Genomic DNA, 23491 nt, shown 5'->3' on the forward strand with positions numbered 1-23491 from the left:
CAAAAAAATGTGTTTTATAAACAAAAATGTTGAATGTAGTAATTCAAGATTCAAGCCGACAGGCCGAAATCTTCTAATATTTATCCATATCGAATTAAAACTTAAAGCTAATATTACATGATATTCATCTTGAAAAAAATGCAATTTATTATAATGCAAGTTAATGTTTTATTTACAATAAAACATTAATTTAAGACATTTGTATTCTTTTATTGTCTATTCCTTCTCTAGTTTTTTTTTCAGCATGAAATGGTCATATTTTTGAGTATTTTAGAAAGGCTGCATTACATACAACAGAAGAAACAATAGCCCACGCGGCCTTTGAGTGAGCACTGCAAAGAGGGTCCCTCGCTGCCAAAATTTAGAAAGATCACTGTTACATATTTCCAACCAGTCAAAGAGCAGTTATTGTAAAATGCATGTATTGATTCAATTTTTTGTAGAATTGAAAAACATAAACAAAACAAGTTATTTCAACCATCTTCCTGTAGTAAAGACAACTGTTGCAAGGCAAGCAGATATTATGGGTTTTTGTATGGGAGTCAGTTTGTCTCATTGGTTGAAATCATATAGGAATGTTTCATTTATAGGTTAATTAAAAAAAAAATCAAAGACATATCTGAAAAAAAATGGTTAGTTGCACTTCCTCATTTGCATAAAGCACTGATTTTTCCTGCTCAGAACAGGCATGGGTCATGACCTGCCAGTTGAAAAACAACAGTGCTACAGTAAATCTTTGCGGTGTACTTTCAAACAGGGTCACTGCAGACCCCTGGGTCAACAAGGAAACAAACAAACAAAACAAACAAACTGGACAGATTGTAGAATCCATACTATTGTGTACAAACAATGCATCAGTTTACCTTGATACTGGGTTTCTTGGTGGAAAATCCTCTGTACCATCCTGAAATAGACAAAACACAAATATTAGTTGAGAAAATTATATTATGAATGATAGTAAATGAGATAATAACATCAAAAACAATATGCCGATACGGTAAGAAAAACTTAAAAACAAAACGGTTTGACTGTATATATATACCAATCAGCCAATAAATAAATGAATAAATAAATAAATAAATATATAAATATATATATATATATATATATGTATATATATATATATATATATATACCCACACATAACAATTCTTTCTGGTTCTCACATCTGATTGGCTGATTTGTATATATAGATTACACCAGATATAATTTTTTACTAGTGGGTGCAGGACACTATAATTAATTTATGTAAGTGAGGATAAGCGAGGAACTGTGACATATTATACCCACAAAGTATTCATACAGTGGACTACCAGTAAAATTGATACACATTTGGGACCAAAATTATTCAGACACTTTGACCTGACCATGTTTTGTTTAAGTGTTTTTTTCTTTAATTGCTAATGTGACCTTTTACACTACAGACTGAACAAAATTAAGCATTGCTTGGTAATTGGTTGACCTAAATTAGTATTATCTAATTGTGTACTTAAATTTAACAGCTGACAGCTGATTGGTTGATTGTAATCCATTACGTACCTTTCTATCAAAGTTATCTGACACTATCAAGATTAATTTGTTCTTACACAGTTTAACTCTGAGTTCTTGTCATGTTTTCTTACCAATTTCTAAACTATAGCGAATAAACTGTGATAATGTGAGAAAATGTTGAAGGTGTCTAAATAAATAATGGTTCAACTGTATGTGTGTGTGTGTGTGTGTGTGTGTGTGTGTGTGCGCGCGCGCGTGTGTGTGTGTGTGTGTGTGTGTGTGTGTGTGTGTGTGTGTGTGTTTTCAGGAGAAATACATCACACGAAATGTGCTATTCAGATAAAATAGCACAATTAAGAAAAGCATAGACATTCAATCAATGTGTTGAGGTGGAATATAGTGCCCCCTATGGTGAAGAGGAACATTTTAAGTGTTTTAGGGGGCATCTTACACCACGGGGTGTCCTGGCCCAAGTAGTTTTTGTACATTCATAATAAGCACATGAAATATAAATCACACACACTTGACTTTCTTGACTTTTTGACTCTGAAAAAGTACTTCAATGTGTTCCTAATGCATCAAATCACATTTTCACAGCAACTATGCCATGTTGAAGGCCATATCTTTTAGATGAGGTGGAACATAAAGACTGGAACTTTTAGTACACTAAGGTCTGGGCCATCAATTTCACTGGCTGATGTCCAAAACATCTCAGAAATTCTGCCTCCCAGCAGATTCAACACACTGCCGCAGAATCCAACCAACATCATAATAAGCTTTCAGTCCATAATAAATGAGCTCAAAGCATTCAAATCTCAAGTCTCTGCACAGTGTGTCACCTTATTAATACAGTAAGAAAGCCAGCTGTTAGCAACATTAACCACATAAAAGGCTGCGCAATGACATTTAATCATGACTAAATAGTTGCATAGAGTATTTTTTGATATGTTGAGTTGTATATCCAGGGTTGCGGAGTAATGGAACAATGGAGTAATGTACAATTACATGTAACAGCGTTACGTAATCAGGATACAAAAAAATGGTAACTGTAATTCATTACAGTTACGTCAAAAAACAAAGTAATCAGAATACAGTTACATCAGGATTACAATGGTTTAATTTGAAACCAAATAAATTAGTATTTTGAAATCATAACGTTATATTAAGCGCTGCTTCATTATTGTCCCTGGTTCTGTTGCCAGTCGTCACGTGAGCCACCTGCTGGCGCATGCGCAAATAATGCCTGTCTACAATCATTCTCCTCAGACGCAGGTTGAGACGCAGCTAAGTTATTAATCACGATGCTTCCCGCAGGGAAAAACCTTTTCATGTCTGCAGATTTCACAGTTATTTTGTTTTCAAAGAGGAAAAAGGAAACAACATAGCGCAACCCATGCCTTCCAGCTATGAATACGGATATAATTAATAATAATAATTTATTACATTTATATAGCGCTTTTCTAGGCACTCACTCAAAGCGCTTTTACATTGAAAGGGGGAATCTCCTCAACCACCACCGATGTGCAGCATCCACCTGGATGATGCGACGGCAGCCATATTGCGCCAGTACGCCCAGCACACACCAGCTGATTGGTGGAGAGGAGACTGAGGGATGATACCAATCGTATATATATATATATATATATATATATATATATATATATATATATATATATATATATATATATATATATATATATATATATATATATATATATATATATATATATATATATGGGGATGATTAGGAGGCCAATGGGCAAATTTGGCCAGGATGCCGGGGTTACACTCCTACTCTTTATCGAAGGACATCCTGGGATTTTTAATGACCACAGAGAGTCAGGACCTCGGTTTAACGTCTCATCAGAAAGACGGTGCTTGTTACAGTATAGTGTCCCCATCACTATACTGGGGCGTTAGGACCCACACAGACCACAGGGTGAACACCCCCTGTTGGCCTCACTAACACCTCTACCAGCAGCTACCTAGTTTTCCCAGTTGGTCTCCCATCCAGGTACTAACCAGGCTCAGCCCTGCTTAGCTTCAGTGGGAAACCAGTCTTGGGCTACAGGGTGATATGGCTGCTGACATGGATATGCTTTCTTTATCAAAGGACTCAACATCCAAATTAAACATTCACAGGTACGACTAGCATGGACATTGCGTTAGCTAAAATTTTGTGTTTGCTTTTGATTTAAAATGCCATAGTTTGTATGATTGCAGTTGTATGCACGTTTCTAGATGAAAATAAGCTGGAAAATGTAGAAATTAACAAGAGGGTCCCCACAAAGGGGAACTCCCACCAAGATCACAGCCTTGACCAACGTGTATTTTAAAATAGACTAATATGTAGATGGTGTAGACTTTTTTAATATTGTGTACTTAAACATAAAATAACAAAATCATTTGTAATACCATACTGTATCCACTAGATGTCTGTATAGCCTTTTATAAATGTATATACAGAGCTCTAGTTGGTGAAACAAGACACAATTGCACAAAAAATTGTATTAGGTTTTATTTTAAAAGTACTTTGATATTGCTTTTTACTTGACTTTATTTACTTTATGTGACCTTAAAGGAATCCAAAAGTAATCAGATTACATTACTTTCATATTGTGGTTCTTGGATTACGTTACTAAATACTTGAATACTATGAAGTCATTTGTAACTGTAATGGAATACATTTTAAAAGTAACCCTCCCAACCCTTTGTATATCTGAGTGAAACAGCTTCTCGAACAAGAAACAAATGTAGGGTAGAACTCGACTTGAGATCTCCCAATAGCAACCCACAAACAGAGCCACCATCCAATCAATTCCCCCTGGACAAAATCAAGTCCCGCCCAACATTTTTTCTTGTTCGAGAATGAATTTCACTCGGATATACATCACAACAGGGAATAAAAGACTGTTGCAACTTCTGTTTCATGCCGACTTTAATTAAAAAGATGAAGAGCATGTTTGATGTTAAAACACTTGCACTCATTGGTTCATTTCCCAGAAGAGTATTTTCAAAATTATTTCAATTTCAAAACATTGCTCTGTTTGACACCCCATGAGCATTCTGAGCAGTTCACCATAGCAACAAGCGTTCTTCCAATGACATCTATATAAGGCGGGGCTACCTGACAAATGGCAAACAAGGGGAGTGTTCAGGAAACCTGTTTGAAAATGGCTTTTTTAATTCTCTTTTGTGTCACTAGAAATCACACTGTAAAAAAAGAGAAGTAAAAATATACTGTATTAAGATTTTATCAACCAAGTAAAATATATTCAAATAGCATTAACATGCAAACAAGACATTATATATATATATATATATATATATATATATATATATATATATATATATATATATATATATATATATATATATATATATATATATATATATATATATATATATATATATATATATATATATATATATATATATTCAGACACCTTCAACATTTTCTCACATTATCACAGTTTGTTCGCTATAGTTTTAGAAAATGGTAATCAAATTTGACAAGAACTGTGTCAGAACAAATTAATCTTGATAATGTTAGATAACTTTGATAGAAAGGTATATAATGGATTACAATCAACCAATCAGCTGTCAGCTGTTAAATTTAAGTACACAATTAGATCATACTAATTTAGGTCAACCAATTACCGTTCCGTCTGTGGTGTAAAAGGTCGCATTAGCAATTAAACAAAAACACTTGGTCAGGTCAAAACATGGTCAGGTCAAAGTGTCTGAATAATTTTGGTCCCAAATGTTTAACAATTTTACTGGTAGTCCACAGAATGAAGAATTGTTGGGTATAATATATGTCATAGTTTACTTTATTTTGCTATCCTCACATAAATTAACTATAGTGTCCTGCACCCACTAGTAAAAAAATATATCTGGTGTCTGAAAATGTTTTGGTTATACACACACACACACACACACACACACACACACACACACACACACACACACACACACACACACACACACACACACACACACACACACAGTAAAAATAAAGTTTATGCCACAGAATTTACAAAACAAAAAAGGCTTATAATTTCACCAAATACGGCATTATATTCTCTAATCTCTGGCTGTCTTCTTACAGTGTATTTGTCTGGAAACAATGAGCTTTAAACACGCCATAAACCAAATTACTCGTCTTTTCTCTGCTTTAGAATGTTTTTCTTAATTAGTGCATAATTAAGTTGTACCTCCACTAAAGCCACATTTTTAGCTATTAGCAAAGACCTATTATGACAACAAAAACAAAAAGAAATTCATGAGCAGCACCCCTGACCCCTGTTATCAATACAAGTATATTTTTACATTCTCTGAAAAGAATGAGGGGGCTTAACCATGCAAAAACTGATGTCATAATGCTAGGGTGTTCTGGATGGTTGCCAGGGTGTTGCTATGTAGTTGCTCAGGTGTTTTGAGTGATGTTATGTTGTTATGCCGATACTAGGGTGTTCTAGGTGGTCTCTAGATATGGCTCAAATCCCTCCTGCAATACAAGTCTATTTTTTCATTCATTTTATCATTGACATATATTAGGATATTATTTCAGACATGTAAAAACACTCTTCTACAAGCTCCAAAATCTTTAACTCTTAAGGTCAGTTCACACCAAGGACGATAACAATAATGATAACAATGAAGATTTAGGGTGTGTTCACACTTGTAGTTTGGTTTGTTTGGTCCGGACTGAAAAAAAAAATTTGTCCTGATGTTCTTAGCGGTCATAGTGGTATTTTAACACTGAACCTAAAGATACCAAACCTAAGGCATAGGGATAGGTTCACACGTCTCGGTTCACTTGTTTGGTGCGCACCAGGGTTAGGATGGCAGCGTTCACACATGTTCAAATGAACCGCACTAACAGAGCAATCGCAGCAGAATTTGTTTTAATCGAACCAAACATGCAAGTGTGAACACACCCTAAGTTTTAAAAATCATTCTCAATGTACAGGAATAGCAGAGATCACATCACATCTTTAACTTTAACATCAGAATTACTTTCTCAACATTTTTTTAATGTTTAACTGATGAACAGCCAATCAGAATCCATCCTGCTTTGAAGAGCTCGACCACTTAAAGCAGCAGACGACAATACTGCAGAGCATGCTTATAATAAACAGAGAATGTTATTGTCCTTTAGGGTAGATACTTATATACATATTGTTAAAACGTAAAATGAGTGTGCCAAGAAATACAGTGTGTCAAAGTGTAATGTAAGAAGACCGTGAGCTCAAAAAATGCTAACAGTCAAAAGGAAAGCTTACCATATAACCGCCATATGACATGCTTGTGTGCCTCGCTGACTGGACCAAACTTCCTCCATGCATGATTTTAAAATGTAAGACGGTACCCAGATTTCAAAACTACAATACGATTTCACTTCTACTGTTAATAAAACATTGGTAGGCTACATGGTTTTCTCTATGAGATGGATAGCCTAATTGTTATATAATTCATAATGGGCTACAGGTTATTTTTATGGTATGCCAAAAAGTGTTTATTAGGGGCCAAGCACCAAAGGTGCATAGGCACCTATTGTAATCGTTGGCATTCTTCTAATTATTCTTCCGCCCTGGAAGTCTATGGCAGCCCATAGAACCGCTTGCAGGAAAGTTGTGAAATTTGGCACACAGAGAGAAAATAGTCTGATCTGTCATCATAGGAATTTTGGAGTCTCTAACTCAATCCCTTTAGTGCCACCAACTGTCCAAAGATTCACTCATGTTTATGTTCATAACTTTTGAACCGTAACATCGTGTCTATACCGGACGCGAGCGGCGCGATGCGACAAAAGACAATATAACCCATTATAATCAGCAGAGATATATAAAGTACTAGAGACACATACTTGAGTAAAAGTACAAGTTTCTTATCAAAAAAGTGACTTGAGTAGAAGTTGAAGTGCTTTTTAAGCACCACACTTAAGTAGAAGTACTAAAGTATTCAACATTTTTTGTACTTAAGTATTGCAAGTAGTTTATTTTAAAATGTACTACTAAAGTACTGAAAGTAAAAGTACAAGTATTGTGTTATGTAGTTATTAAAGAAAGTAGTCAAAAGTTTGAACATCATATTGTTTTTATTATTTCAAATGATTAAGCTAAGGACAATCACAATGTTGGTAGGCAATTTTTCTACATATTGTCATATAAATAACCTGAAAATACTGTAGTTCATTAAGATTAAATATTACTATAACCACTCTTACTAAAAAAAATGGGGTAAGCACACTTATATTCTCATTTCAAGAGGTGTTCTGAGTAAATGATTTGTTTGTAACACTTTACAATATTGTTTGATTTGTTAACATTACATTAGTTAATCTATTAGACTAATAACTAACATGAACTAACCATGATCAATACATTTGTTACTGTATTTATTAATCTTTGTTAATCTTAGTTAAAACAAATACAGCTGTTCATTGTTTGTATATGTTACTTCACAGTGCACATTAACTATGTAAACAAATAGAGAGCAATTTGAGCGCAAGACGCTCGTGTTGTTTTAAAGACAGTGAATGCGCGCTCGCGGGGCTCTCTCGCGCGCTCTGTCTCTCTCTCTCGCACTCGCGCGCGCGCTCTCTCTCTCTCATGCGCGGTAATGTGGGTTTGGAATGGAATGATTCGTAACATTTTTATAATTGTAACGAGTAACGATGCAGCACATAAAAAAAATATCGGAGTAAAAGTATTAAACTCATTGAAAATATGTACTGAAGTAAAAGTGGAAGTAGGAGAAAAAAATAATACTCTAATAAAGTACAGATACTGCCTTTTAGTACTTAAGTACAGTAGTGAAGTAGTTCTACTTCGTTACTATACATCTCTGATAATCAGTGATGTTGTCTACACTGGATGTGTGACGTAACACAACAAATCCCTGACAGTAAACTGATGCCTCGTTCTATTTATGACGTACTGACATGAAGAACAAATGCTTTGCAATGGTCGCTTTGTCGCGTCCAGTGTAGACAGCTTCAAGCTGTTGCGGCGCGATGCATCCGTCAACGGTCGCATCAATGGTCGCGTCCGGTGTGGACATGGTGTAAGGGCTAGAAACAAAACTGACGTAATTTTCCCCCATAAAATTTCTTTGCCATTTTGAATTTTCCAACTCATACGATTTTTCCCATATCGGTCATTTTGGGCGTCGGCCATTTTGAATTTTGTCAAAAACTGCTATATTTAACTAATGCATAAATACATTTTTACCAGTCTTTACCATACTCTAATACAAAAATGTAATACGCTGTATGAAAATGATGTCCAAATGAGAGCATTTTTTTAATCAAAAAAAGGGGGGGATGTCTTATAATCAGGGTCGTCTTATATTCGGAAAAATATGTTAGTTATCATTATAGTTGTCGTTCTTGGTGTGAACGGGCCTTGAATAGTAACAGTGATGCCTTACCAGTAGAGAATCTGAGTAAAAATGGAAGTGAAATTGTTGGTGCGTGACGCAATCGTTAATGCAGCCATTTGTAAACAATTTGCTGCGACAACCGTGGAAAATATTCATAAGCTTGGCTGCTAACATCACTCACACCTGTGGCCATCTGTCTCGGACGCAACCCAGACTCTGCAGCATTAATCATCGCCGTCTATCTTTGTTAGTATTCTCCCCAGGTACATCTTGAAAACGTAGGAGGTGCACTTTGTAATTAGCTATTTGGTTTATGCAAGGAATGAGCAGGCCACGTCCGTCAACGTTAGCCGTTTCCATTATCACTTTCCATTTAGCACCAAAACAATGCATGCTATTAGCTAATGAAGGGTCTTGTGTCAGTTTTTGTGACATAAAATGTTACTGCTGTGTACTGGGTCCAGATGGGTGTCAATACATAGTTAGCGTATTAGCAACGTGGAAATGATTGTGCCGTTAGTTTGCCAGAAGCTGGTGCACAGTAGCTAGCAAACAAGATGTTTAGGTATTTTCTAGAGAAAAATCCAAACCAAAACCACCACAAAAAAGTTGTCAGTGCCGTATACAAACAGTATGTGGAAGTGTTTGTGCTAGAGGCTGACTGTAGGCATTAGCTGTGATAGATTAGCAGACGGCTCATGTTTGCTGGTGTGAGACTTCCATGTGGACATGAGGAAACTCAGCATCAATGCGCAGCTGCCAACAAACAAACACCTGATAAAATGTGTCATCTCTCTCTGTGTCTCTCAACAGGTTTACACTACAGGGACTTGTTGAGCTGTCAGATTGTTCATGTTCACAGCTGTGAACGGTGACATGTCTATCTCAGGAGGTTTTAATCTTTAGGGGGCCACATCCTTATCTGTCTATCTGTCTATCTATCTGTCTATCTATCTATCTATCTATCTATCTATCTATCTATCTATCTATCTATCTATCTATCTATCTATCTATCTATCTATCTATCTATCTATCTATCTATCTATCTATCTATCTATCTTCAGACAACTAAACAAAATAACATGCAAACTAGAGGTTCTGACAAAATGGTCATTGCTTTAGTCTATTTAAAAGCTATTAATTTGAATAATATATATTTAATATATATTTAATGGAGTCAATATCTCATTCATCGAGATTTGTTTCATTATAGAGACAGAGCGTATTTAGGCCACGCCCACATCGGGGGGGGGGGGGGGGCAATCCAACGCTCTCCATTGACTTTGCATTGCGTGAGGCTGCCTCATTGTCATTTCAGACTTATAACAAAAAACAGAACAAGGTCTAAAAGCTGATATGTGACAAGGTGTACAGCAAACAAGCTAAAAAACACAAAAATAAGTTTTTATAAGCTGTTGACCCAAAAAAACGTTTAAGAAGATAAAAGTGGATACAGGCAATACGAAGTGAAGCTTCAGCAGGAAGAATGGGTAAATTTTGGGATCCTGACACTCAGTGTGCCTCAATATATCTATGTGTGTAGTAAACATTTTGTCACTGTTAAGTCAAATATCCAAATGTCTGTTTTATATATTATATTTACTGTCGCTGATTACGTTCCCCTCTAGTCGCCGTAGTTCTCAGTGTAATATGACCCGTCGCGCTGTCTCAATGGCCTGAATCCACTTTTTTGTCCTTAAACGCTCGTTTTTTGGGTCAACAGCTTATAAAAACGTCTGGGTTTTTGCTTCTGGGTTTTGTTTAGCTTGTTTGCTGTAAACTTTGTCACATATCAGCTTTTATACATTGTTCAGTTTTTTGTTATAAGTCCGAAATGACAAGGAGGCAGCCTCCCACAATGCAAAGTCAATGGAGACGTCCCCCATGTCACTGCCCATATCAATGAATGAGAGCGTTCACATCGGAAGCGTGGCGGCCGACCCTCTCACGGTGTGTGTCCACTGGTGTGCGAAACAGAGCAAGTGTTTTCAATTCATTCCTATGGAAGTTGAGCTTTACGCTACCTAGCCAGTGGATACCCATCATTTATTAACAAGGGCGGCGGCAAAATATGTGCTGTTCACGCTCCGCTGACGCTTGCGATGTAAAACATAGCAGAATTGTGGTCATTTAGGAATAAGATCACGTGGTTGTTTGAACCGAAATCTCATGCAGCTCTATTGTCTATTCGTATGTCTCTCTATTTATCTTTGTTTGGGGCTGTTTACAGTCAAAGGGAAACTCTCAATAAGCAGAAAACAGTCAAATATCCAGTCAAGTCTTCAGACACACACTTCTCCCTCAAATTCCCAGCGGATGACACTGCGGAATCTTCAGTTCTCGAAACAGAACGGGTCAATCAGACCACTGGCCACTGCAGGCCACCGTGACACTCCAGAAGCCGGAGCTTTCAAACGCTTCGATTTTTCAGGCATCCATTACCTCAAAAGCATGGCACTGCAGCAAAACAATCAATACGTACAGCAAACTGCTAACCCTGTGAATCAGAGCACTGATTATCCCAGCCCTTGAGGCTAAAGCCAAAACTCTCACCTCACCTGGTGACCTGCAGCTAATCCACTGCCCCAATCACACAATCTGTTTGTCTATCAATACGCATTCAGTCCTTGAGAATGCACTGTAAAAAAATGGATCAATACGTTATGACAACATGTTTTTACATTGCTTTAACTCATCAAAATAAGCTAAGCAATTGTATACAAAATGCAACTCATTTTTAAGTCAGTTTAATGTCATTTAACAGTCCCTCCAGAAAAACAGGATTATGCGATCGCATGATTTAATGCATAATCAGCCAAAGTCCGCATATTTATGCGGGGGGCCGCATTTTTTCAAATACGCCGCACTTTCGCCACATAAATTGCCTATTTCCACGTGCAAAATATGCGGGGCTAGTATGATTTCATAATCCCCGAATTTTCGTTGCAAAAAAGTCATATATTAGCAGAAAGTTGAAAAATTTTTGTTTACTTCACACAAGAGCCGCCATTTCCCCCTATTGCCATGGGAACGTTTTGAAGTGACGTAATTACCCGACGTGAACGTCATTGAAAAGCTGCAAACCCCGTGGTTTAACCATAGATATCAGTGAAACCATGATGAAGCACGCAAATTCCCGTTTGCCAACAAAAATAACAGCAAAAGACCGCGCAAAGCAGTTTCCCGGTGTGTTGACCGATTTCAAAACACGGCATCATGAAGCTTCGAAGTGTTATGAATCAGTGAGTCGATTCAGCGGTTTGGATCGCCAAAGTCATGTATTTCAGCAGTTTGACACGCGATCCGAATCATGAATCGACTCGCTGATTCATCACCATACAAGTCGTTATTTAGGGTTTTTTTGTGCACAAAAACTATTCTGGTCGCTTTATAAAGTTATTGTAGAGCCACTGTAGTGAGATGGACTTTGTAACAACGTCTTTAGTGCCTTTTATGGGTCTTGAGAATCTACAGTGCATTGAGCCAATGGAGGCCTTTCTGAGCCATCGGATTTACACTCAAATATCTTCATTCGTGTCTGAAGATGAACGGAGGTCTTACGGGTGTCGAACGACAAGAGGGGAAGTCATTAATGACAGAATTTACATTTTTGGGTGAACTAACCCTTTAAGAGATTGCACTTTGTGCATTGGAAGCACTCAAATGTCTGTTTTGAATAGCTAACTCTGTAAAACAGGAAGTTATTTATTCATTTTTTCAGAATTTAGCATATTCCTTTTGTAAAGCTACAGAACTTGACAAAATTTTTGTAACTCAATTTGACTCAATGTTTTGTAAATTTGAGCCATGTGTTTATTAAGGTCTTCAATAAAACAAGATGAGAACAAAAATATTCCCAGCACTTTCTGTGATGTAGTGCTTTTTTTCTCTTTTTCATCAAACTGCAGTTTTTGCAAGTTCCCGCAATTTTATCGCATAAAATTGCATAAATATCCCGCATTTTCCATCGCATTTTTTAAGAAAACGTGCCGCATAATCAAGGATTTTTGCCCGCAACAATCACAAAAAAAAGCCGCATTTTTCTGGAAGGACTGATTTAAGGGCCCTATTTTACCGATCTGAGCGCATGGTCTGAAGCGTATGGCGCAGGTGCAAAAGGGTCGTACCTATTCTCTTAATGAGTCATGTCATGCGTCAGTCTCATCTCCCATTCCCGTTGAAAGCCAATTGTGCTCGCACCATGGTGAATTCGCTATTTACATAGCGGAATTTGCTCTTCTCCAAAGAGGAATACTTTTATTTTACCTATTTAAAAATCTTTGTGTGCTGCTGTGTGTAATAAGCAGAGTGTACGCACGTTGTGCAACCGCCTATAGGTGCATATTACTAACGTGCCCTTTAAATAACACAAAAAATACTGCGCTATTGACTTTAGACCAGGTTTTTGGTGGTCAATGGCGCAGTCGTTTTCAGTTCCTCAAAATAGCAACACGACAACAATGCACCTGAACACACCTGGTTTTCATGGCGAACAGATAGGCGAGTGCATTTGCTATTTAAACAACGTGCTGGATGTAAAAATTATTATGGCATCAGGCTGAAACTAGCAAAAAACACTTGCTTCGTGTCTGGTGTAACATTGCGCTGGGTGTATTATAGGGCCCTAAGTTGAAATGACATTTTTAATGTACATACAAATTTAAGGCAGCAACTTTTTTTTACAGTGTGTGCTTTGTGCAGTAAATCATATATTTAGATTTTTTGTCCATTTATTCACCCTCATAGATTTCCAAATATGTATGACTTTCTTTCAATGAATTTTGAAGAATGTTCAAGTCACTATTTACCATAGAATGAAAGTAGACTGTGATTTAAGAACTATAAAGACCCTGCAGTCAAATCACCAAACAATCTTGACAATAAGCAACAAATTGCACCCAGGACTGTTTAAATTCGCTCTACCACTCAAACACCCAAGGTAGAATTGCAGGGTTTTGTGTTTTGCCACTTTTACAGGCTGAAACATATTTCTTCCCCCTTTAAAAGGCTGTATTTCACTGGCTGAGGTACAATGCGGCTTGCATCTCTCACTCTTTGCCTGCGGGCTCTGAATATCAGGCTGTAGCCACGACCATTGACAGCTCTTGGGAACAAGCATTTTTTATTACTGACCTTTAAACTGCGACACTCTGAAATTGAGCCACTTTTCTTTCAGGACTCAGAGGGGGCTGAAGCGAAAATCTATGAAAACTCTGTTACCTGGAAGTGAATTTGTGCGGATTGCATTTCTGAATTACTTTCAAATTCAAATTGTATTAATATGCTGACCCACGTTTGTAATAAGTGACTTTTTTCATAAATGCATTTAGAGAAAGAAGTCAATACACAAAATGTTCACTGGTTTGTGCAAATTTCTAGGATCCTTAATCACTTCCTCACTGTATCCATCGATCACGCTCAAAATACTTAATTTGTTGGATTAGGACAAACTTAAATTAACTGTTATGAGTATTAAGAACTTTCTTTTTCTTTTGAGTACACAGCACTGACATATTTCAAGTAAACTGAACTGTTTAATTGTTTTGAGTCATATGAACACATTTCCTTCAATTTAGACTAATTTAGATTTTTTTCCCCCCAGCATGCTTTGCCCATGTCACTCGAAAAGGAGAGTAAATGCTAAAATTAAGTGTTATATATTGGATTTTTTTGTGCAAGATTAATGGTAAGGGAGATTTAGTAGTGATTAATGTTTTGTTATGCGAATTTAGAAGTTTCAGTTAATGTGGGTTTTTGGAGTGGTGAATGCGGCTTGGTTTGAGTTACATGTTTTAAGTTGCTGTACACATTCAGTAAGTGTTAAGTGTAAGTTAGTTTGATATAGCTAGCAAAATATTTCTTAACATAAAAAATCTAATTCAACTTTTTTCAGTTCTGACAACATATTAGGGTTTACAGTGAAGTAAATAACTCATTTGATTTGCAAGAACACAAAATAAAAAAATGAATTAACTAAATATTTTATGTTAATTGCTATCAAAATGTACTTTAAGTTTTTAACATGCATGAGCAGGGTTGGGAAGGTTACTTTAAAAATAAAAATTTAACAAAAAACTTTTTGTATTTTGTAATGTATTTCGTTAGATTACACAAATTTTGTAACTTAATCTAAATATGTAATCTCATGTACTTTTTAACAACATAAATTTTCCACAATATTTCTTGAAGCAAAAAATGGAGACAATCTTAGAAAAAAGAAGAAAAAAAATATTGATGCTGAAGAAAGCAACACAATGCATCTGGGGTCTGTAAACTTTTTGGAACTGGATGAACAGGGTAAATTGTACGTATTTTGTCTTCTGGGAAAAATGTAGTTATTAGCTTCGGAGGGCCAATATTATAAAATATGAAAAATGAAAAAATAGGATCTTTAAAAAAAAAATAAGACAATTGTACACATCATCCTGTTCAAAAGTTTTCACACCCTGCTCTTAATGCATTGTGTTTCATGTAAGCTCGTTTCCGCCACTAAAAATAAAAAAGGTAACTGTGACTTTTTCTTTCACAATTCTGACATTCTTTTCTTGCAATTGTGAGGTTATTTCACAATTACCTAAACAAATGACTTAACATGAAACATGACAACAGGCGTGGATTATCCAGGTAACGACAGACAGTTAAGATTCAAGAGTATGTAAACTTTTGAATGTGGCAGTTTGCATAAATTCATTTTTCATTCAGTCATTTGTCTTCTGGAGTATATGTAAACATCTATTAGCATATGTGAAATAGTTTATTCAGGAAAGTACTAAATAAAAGTAACATGCAATTTTAATGATCCCAGATCCCTCTTTTTTTGTTAGAATTATTAAAATGTTACATATTCTGTAAGGGGTATGAAATTTATGAGCAGAACTGTATCTAATGCTGCATTCACACCAGGTGCAAATGAAGCGTTAAGAGTGAGTGATTTACATGTTAAGTCAATGCAAAGACACCAATAGACATTCTGCGGCGTGATTCGCGCGATTTGAGTGTTTGACGCGCGTAATGCGTGATTAAAGCGAATCGCGCAAGTTGAAAAATTACCTAAAAATCTTGGATATTCGCGCCATGTTAACCAATCAGGAGCTTGCTCTAGTAGCCTAGTGACAAAAATGAGGACAAAATCATATGTGGATACCCGGAGCTGTACAATACATCTTCGTACTTTATAGAAACAGGGATAAAAAGGATCTTGCTTGGAAGAAAGTGAGTGGGGAGGTCGGACAGTCTGGTAAGTTGAAAAAATGCTCTTTACTCAGTTTGAGCTATATATATACACATATTGAGACTACAGCTAGCTAAAGCCAGCAAATTGAGCTTATTCAATGTATTTTAAAACAATCCATGTCAGCCATTTCGCAACGAGACTGGAGCTGCCTGGCAGAAGCCCCTTCCATGACGCGAATTCGCGTCTGTTGTGAAGTGAATGTCACTTGCGAATAAAGCAAATGTCACTTGCGAATAAAGCGAGTAAACTCAAAATGTTCAAGCGTCCAGCTACGCACGAATAGTGCGATTTATTTGCGCAAGTCACGTCTGGTGTGAACGCAGCATACGGATGCTTTTGCAGACTGTCAGAGTCTGAGTATCACCAATTGCTGTTTACATTAATTGCCCGTTACAGATTACAATAATGTTTAAATGAAATAAATGACATTAAAATTCAAAGTAATCACTTTGGTAATCTAAAATACTTTTCGGATGTAACTGTAATTTGATTACCACCCATTTTAAATGTAATGAAATACAGTCACTACAATTTTGTATTTTAAATACGTAACTAAGTTTGTATTTCATTACTCCCCAACCCTAAGCATGAGTACTACAAACTAAAAACTTAATAGTTCTGCTTACTTAAAATTGGGAACATCATAACTCAAAAAATTTGATGTAACTGATTCCCTCAAATTTGAGTTAGCCCAACTTCAGGTTTACAGTGATCAAGGTAGTCTCAAAGTAAACGGATTCAATAAGAAAAGCAGACAAAAGGTGACCATCAACATCCCTTTGAGCTGTTTCTTCTTGCTAGATCTAGAAGATCTTGCTTCATTTACTGCCGGGACAAGTGCTCTTCTCATAGTATTCCTGATAAAGGAAGATTACTCATGGAAAAAGTGAGTGAAGTCTCGATCAATACTAGAGGACAGACGTGCTGCGGCTAATATCACATGATCAGTCCTGTTATCTGAGCGAGCCAGCACATCCAGGCAAGGGTGCCGATGTACAGCTTTCATCAAAGCAATCGATGATACACCCATGAATCAGAGCCCTCGTCCTGAGATGGGTACACAACAATCCCATTAACTCCATCTGCAGGACTGAGGTAACGGTAGGCTAAAGCTAGCTAACAGTCACAAAAGAAAGCCAAACATACTAATCATAAATAAAACATGCATTACGGTTCTGTAGGCTGAAGTACAGAGGCGCCCTGATATTCTGTGTTGAAAGTCTCTCGGTTCCATTTAAGTATTCAGAATTATCTTGGTTTCTAAAGTAAAGACTGCCGTCAGCACAAGTTACACTGAGAGAAAAACGCAGAGACAGGAGATTTTGTCTTGTAATATACAGGACGATCTGAACTAAGAGTGGGTGGGAAATGTTGATATGTCTCTTGGCACTTTCCATGAAGAGGTTACAAAAAACTCTCTTAAAATGTATTTTTTCAACAAAGGGTCATGATTAACCTTCAGAAAATGCTTTCTGCCCACCTTAGGGGTAAAACAAAGTATTATATGAGCTTTTTTTATAGAAACAAACATGAAATAAATAAATCGGATTCATTTAAAAAATGATTAAAACAGAAGAGTGGGTAACAGGGTTGAATTTGGCTACACTTTATTGTGATAGTCCACTTTAGACATTCTACTAACTATAAGTAACTTTGCAACTACACACAAACTAACTCTCATTAGAGTATTAGTAGACTGTTGTAGATGGTTAGGTTAGATGTTTAGGTTTGGGTTAGTAGACGTAGTTGCAAAGTGTCTCCAATGTCTGTTGGAGGACCATCAAAATAAAGTTAGCAGATTTTAAGCAGATAGTCTACTAATACTCTAATGACTGATAGTTGACATGTAGTTTCAAAGTTACTTATAGTTTGTAGAATGTCTAAAGTGGACCATCAAAATGAAGTGTTACCCTGATTTTATTTTATTTTTTAACCTAAACTGAGCTGTCACTCTGTAGGGCGAGATAGTTTGGAACCAAATGTTGGTTTGTAATTATTAAAGGGAGGGTCTAATGCTATTTCATGCATTCTGACTTATTTACACTATTAAAGAGTTGGATTCTCATGCTAAACATGGCCAAAATAAAAATAAAAAAACCTGAGTTGCGGCGTATTTTTGTGCCAAATACACTCCTTCAGGATTCAAACAAGTTTCGGAAAGTTTTTTTTTAGTATGGCCCTGTATGACATCATAAAGGGCAAAATTCCTTTTATGGGTATTTCTCCCGGATGAGCACACACACACACACACATCAACAAGAGCGAGAGCAGAAGCACACCCATGAACGTGTGTGTGTGTGTGTGTGTGTGTGTGTGCGTTGTGTGTGTGTGACTCTATAGCTCCGTCCACTGCATGCCTTCGATAGTGCGGCTGTTTTCGAAAGGAATCCGTACACTGTATCTGTCTTTTATAAATATGATAAAACTAAAACTTTCCCCGCCATTGATGGACATTTCCGGCTTTCCGTGTTTTCACTCTTATACAGGTTCCCAACCTGACGGGCGCCAGAGTTCGCATGGGGGGCGCTAGAGTTTATATGTTTGAGGTCAAACATGGATATGAAAAATCTTATCGTATAGTTTCTAGGAATGCTCCAAATGATCGGCCACTTATCCGAAAATGTTGATAATGGCTTCCTTTGATTCTATATGTGGTCACATAAATCGATCACATTTTTATGACGCAAAAGACGCAAGCTTGTTCAAAATTTCTACACAATTGGGGTGGGGGTTTATATGAACGCATTTCTGAAGGGAACTGCCTTACTTCACAAAAGTTTCGATGACATTTTATTTTAATCTTACCTCCGTATGATGTCTATTAAAGTAGTGTTCATTTATAAGCACAGTACTGGCACTGCTATTGTTCCATAAGCGCCACCTTCTGGTAGAGAGTGAATTTGCATGTTTTTGTTTGATTGTTTTTTTTGTAGGGGGGGGGGTCCTCAGGGTTCTTATACGTAAGGAGGGGGGGCTTAATGGACAAAAGGTTGGGTACCACTGCTCTAGGGTGCTATTACGCATCTTCTGAAAGAGTACTGAATCTCCTGATCAAAACACATGTTAAAGAAGATGCAGAAACAAGCAATACCATATGTAAGCAGAATCAAAATAACGTGATTATCAAACATTAAACAGCATGTAAATCAAAACTGCCTAATGTTACTGAATGAAATGTCGTTTCAGGACTGTGAAGCTTTGGGGCTGTTGATGGACTCGATCCACTCGATCTGTGTTTTGATCATCGTTCTGAATCAGATCTGGATGTAGTCTTGGATAAAAACGCGATTTTCTCTGCTTTTTTTATTTTTATGAAACATACCCACATTCAAGTGTTGATAAAAAAGGAATGCAACTTTTTTTGTTGTTGTTTAAAAGCAGAGGCTCTGTTCTTTCTTTTGATATATTGTATATTCAGATATTCATACAAGCAAATATTCTGGGGGCCATATTACTTTTGTGAAAATTACCCAAAACAGCGGCGGGGAAAGAGTTAATAACTTATTTCCCATAAACTGACAAAATATTTATGATGTTATTGTGTGAGACGCAAATTTCTACTTTATTCATGGAAAGTGTATTTTATATTATTTACAAGATCATCAACATCTGTAAAAAAAGTATTTTCCAAAAACATTAGCTTAAAATTTTTAGGACTTACCCTCACACTTTTCCAGGATCTGAACCGTTTCTCCAATCTCTAGAGTCAGACCATGTGACACAGATCCTCGGAAACTACAGACCACTGGGAATAGATAAAAGAGAAGAAGAAAACGAGTTAGATGTGTATCAAAAGCATTAAGAGATAATGCGTTCAAAATAAAACCACAAAACAATTTGTTAAAATGATGTGTGTAATTTCTGTGTTACTACCCTCCTAAACAGATCTGCCTGTCTGCCATTGGTCAGATAGCCCCGCCCCCTGCTCATGTTATTGGTTGAGTCAGTGTTGCCATGCCAAGGCCCTGATACTCGTGGTGAAGTTCCCTTTCCTTGTTTGCTTAGAGGTTAAAGAAGTTTGAAATACCTTTGCAGCAGTAAACAGTTTGCAGCATGAGCGGCATTTATATGAATATGTAAATATGTTCTGAATGCTTTCCTCTCATTAACAAAAACACACAATGGCAGCTGTGAGAAAACAGCAGTTAAGAAAGCATCTGATCATAGGGATGTGGATATGTTTGCTTCAGCCCTGCAGTTCAGCACTCCAGTCAAATGATGTTTATTTATATAGCACTTTATAAAATAGATTGCTTTAAAGCAAGTAGCTTAACATTAAAAAAAACTGTCAGTCTCAACTTCAGTTTCTACTATAAAGTGGCTCTTCAATGTGTTCATGTTTTTACTCCCGGACATCTGACCTCGACGGACTAAATAGAAGAAATGAACCAGAAAAGATTTCCATGTCAAAGAAGGTGGAGCCTCAGAGCCACACCTACCTATTACATCATCGCCAAACGACCAATGGTAGTTCAAAGGTGTTTACCAGTCAGATTTAACTTTTCCGGCAAGCTGTTTCGAACTCGAGAAACAATCTACAAACGAACTTCATTTTGATCAGATTTTATTCGAAATTACGCATATCGGGGGCCTTCAAGCTGGACAAACTGCTCAAAAAACATAGCAATTTGTTGACAGTGCAACAGAGACACAATATTTACACTTTTTAAAGAAATCCACCAACTTACAAGAACAAGCACAAGTGCAGAATTATATACAATGCATGGAGTGTCACAGATGATTTGCGGTTTTGTTATCACTTTCATGTTTCATCTCTTTTGTAATTTGGCTTAGTCTAGTGCTGTGTTTGAAATCACCTCATATACCCTCATTCACTATTCCCTACATTACTCCACTATAGTCCACTCTTGAAGGAGTGAATGAAAGCGAGTGAGTGAATTCGGACACAGTGCGCCGGAAGGACTGACGCTTTTGCATAGTTTGTGCTTGCTGTTTAATAATTATTTGAAACGTAGCAAACAGAATTAAATGAAAACTTTTATCTTGAACTCTCACATGAAAATTATGCATAAACCTTAATTAAACAATTGCATAAGCAATTAAAAAAATGAATTTATACCTGTAATATACACTCACCTAAAGGATTATTAGGAACACCATACTAATACTGTGCTTGACCCCCTTTCGCCTTCAGAACTGCCTTAATTCTACGTGGCATTGATTCAACAAGGTGCTGAAAGCATTCTTTAGAAATGTTGGCCCATATTGATAGGATAGCATCTTGCAGTTGATGGAGATTTGTGGGATGCACATCCAGGGCACGAAGCTCCCGTTCCACCACATCCCAAAGATGCTCTATTGGGTTGAGATCTGGTAACTGTGGGGGCCATTTTAGTACAGTGAATTAATTGTCATGTTCAAGAAACCAATTTGAAATGAGCTTTGAACAAGCTTTGTGACATGGTGCATTATCCTGCTGGAAGTAGCCATCAGAGGATGGGTACATGGTGGTCATAAAGGGATGGACATGGTCAGAAACAATGCTCAGGTAGGCCGTGGCATTTAAACGATGCCCAATTGGCACTAAGGGGCCTAAAGTGTGCCACGAAAACATCCCCCACACCATTACACCACCACCACCAGCCTGCACAGTGGTAACAAGGCATGATGGATCCATGTTCTCATTCTGTTTACGCCAAATTCTGACTCTACCATCTGAATGTCTCAACAGAAATCGAGAATCATCAGACCAGGCAACATTTTTCCAGTCTTCAACTGTCCAATTTTGGTGAGCTTATGCAAATTGTAGCCTCTTTTTCCTATTTGTAGTGGAGATGAGTGGTACCCGGTGGGGTCTTCTGCTGTTGTAGCTCATCCACCTCAAGGTTGTGCATGTTGTGGCTTCACAAATGCTTTGCTGCATACCTCGGTTGTAACGAGTGGTTATTTCAGTCAAAGTTGCTCTTCTATCAGCTTGAATCAGTCGGCCCATTCTCCTCTGACCTCTAGCATCAACAAGGCATTTTCACCCACAGGACTGCCGCATACTGGATGTTTTTTTCCTTTTCACACCATTCTTTGTAAACCCTAGAAATGGTTGTGCGTGAAAAATCCCAGTAACTGAGCAGATTGTGAAATACTCAGACCGGCCCGTCTGGCACCAACAACCATGCCACGCTCAAAATTGCTTAAATCACCTTTCTTTCCCATTCTGACATTCAGTTTGGAGTTCAGGAGATTGTCTTGACCAGGACCACACCCCTAAATGCATTGAAGCAACTGCCATGTGATTGGTTGATAAGATAATTGTATTAATGAGAAATTGAACAGGTGTTCCTAATAATCCTTTAGGTGAGTGTATTTCGGACACAGCCTAGGTTCCTGGTTTTGTCATGTGATTCCCTTGTCCTTATGTGATCATGTCATGTGCCCTACATGAGACTAGTTGTCATTGGTTGCTCTGGTCATGTGTCCTGTTTTCTCATTGGTTCATTGTTTGATTGTTCACAGGTGTTCCTTGTTGTCGTTAGTCTTATGACTTAGATTGAATTACACATCGGTAAATTCCATAGTGTCATAACTTTGAGCAAAGTAGCAGAGAATAGGGTGAATAATTGCCGGCTTTCCTCAGGTGGGAGCTCTGTATGTTCTCCATACATTTATTTTTCAGATGCTAAGATTTGAGGAATGCTTCATTTGTAAATGCAATGGATACTGTATTTGAAGCCTGGAATTTTATCTGTTGTTCAGGGATAAGCCAAATCTAAAGACAAAGCTACTATCATATTCAGGTCATCTATAGTCCATGCTTTTGCCGCTGGGTTCAGTTGAACACAATGTGTCTGTTTGCTTTTGTTTGGGCCACATTGTTTACTTTTCTAACTATAGTTTCTGCCAAAATATAGTTACTATACTGTTATTATTACTCAGGAACACTTTGATAATTTGGTATCAGCCACCACTGTTTTTATTAAAGTTTATAAAAGGTTTTTATTAATAAATAATAAATATTTTATTTTAAAATTTAATTAGACATTTTTTCACCCAAAATGCTGATAATATAACATACAATGATTCTTGTAATGTTATCTACTAAGTTTCCACCACAGTGCAGATGGAGAGAGCAGCACTGTGGAAATAATAGGATTTATTTTCAATGAATGCATTCCGGAATAGAAAAAAACGGACATTAAAAGCAGAGATATTCTGAATTGCCATGGTAACCTGGACAGAACATCCCAGGGAATTATTGAATCCCTGCTGATGAAAAGCTCACTTGTGAGAGGCTTGCTTTTCCAGCTTTCCCAGAGCTGATATTTGGGAATCACATGGGGAAAATACTTCTAAAGTGAACATGGCATCAAAATGTACTTACTTAAAACACATTACTGGTCTTACTGCGCCCTATTTATCCGT

General features: G+C 37.0%; 1 protein-coding gene across 1 annotated transcript in view; it reads right to left on the reverse strand.

Moving 5' to 3' along the window:
- dock3 (dedicator of cytokinesis 3) overlaps positions 1–23491 on the reverse strand; it is a 314866-nt gene that overhangs the window by 224066 nt on the left and 67309 nt on the right. The window contains exons 2-3 of the mRNA XM_079807891.1: positions 19776–19859; positions 864–904 (exon numbers count right to left, since the gene is read on the reverse strand). Of these exons, the coding sequence (XP_079664017.1) occupies positions 864–904; positions 19776–19859 (125 nt within the window). The remainder of the gene's footprint in view (positions 1–863; positions 905–19775; positions 19860–23491) is intronic.

The sequence above is a fragment of the Gobio gobio genome (genome assembly GCF_949357685.1).
Source record: "Gobio gobio genome assembly, chromosome: 24".
Taxonomy (NCBI): domain Eukaryota; kingdom Metazoa; phylum Chordata; class Actinopteri; order Cypriniformes; family Gobionidae; genus Gobio; species Gobio gobio.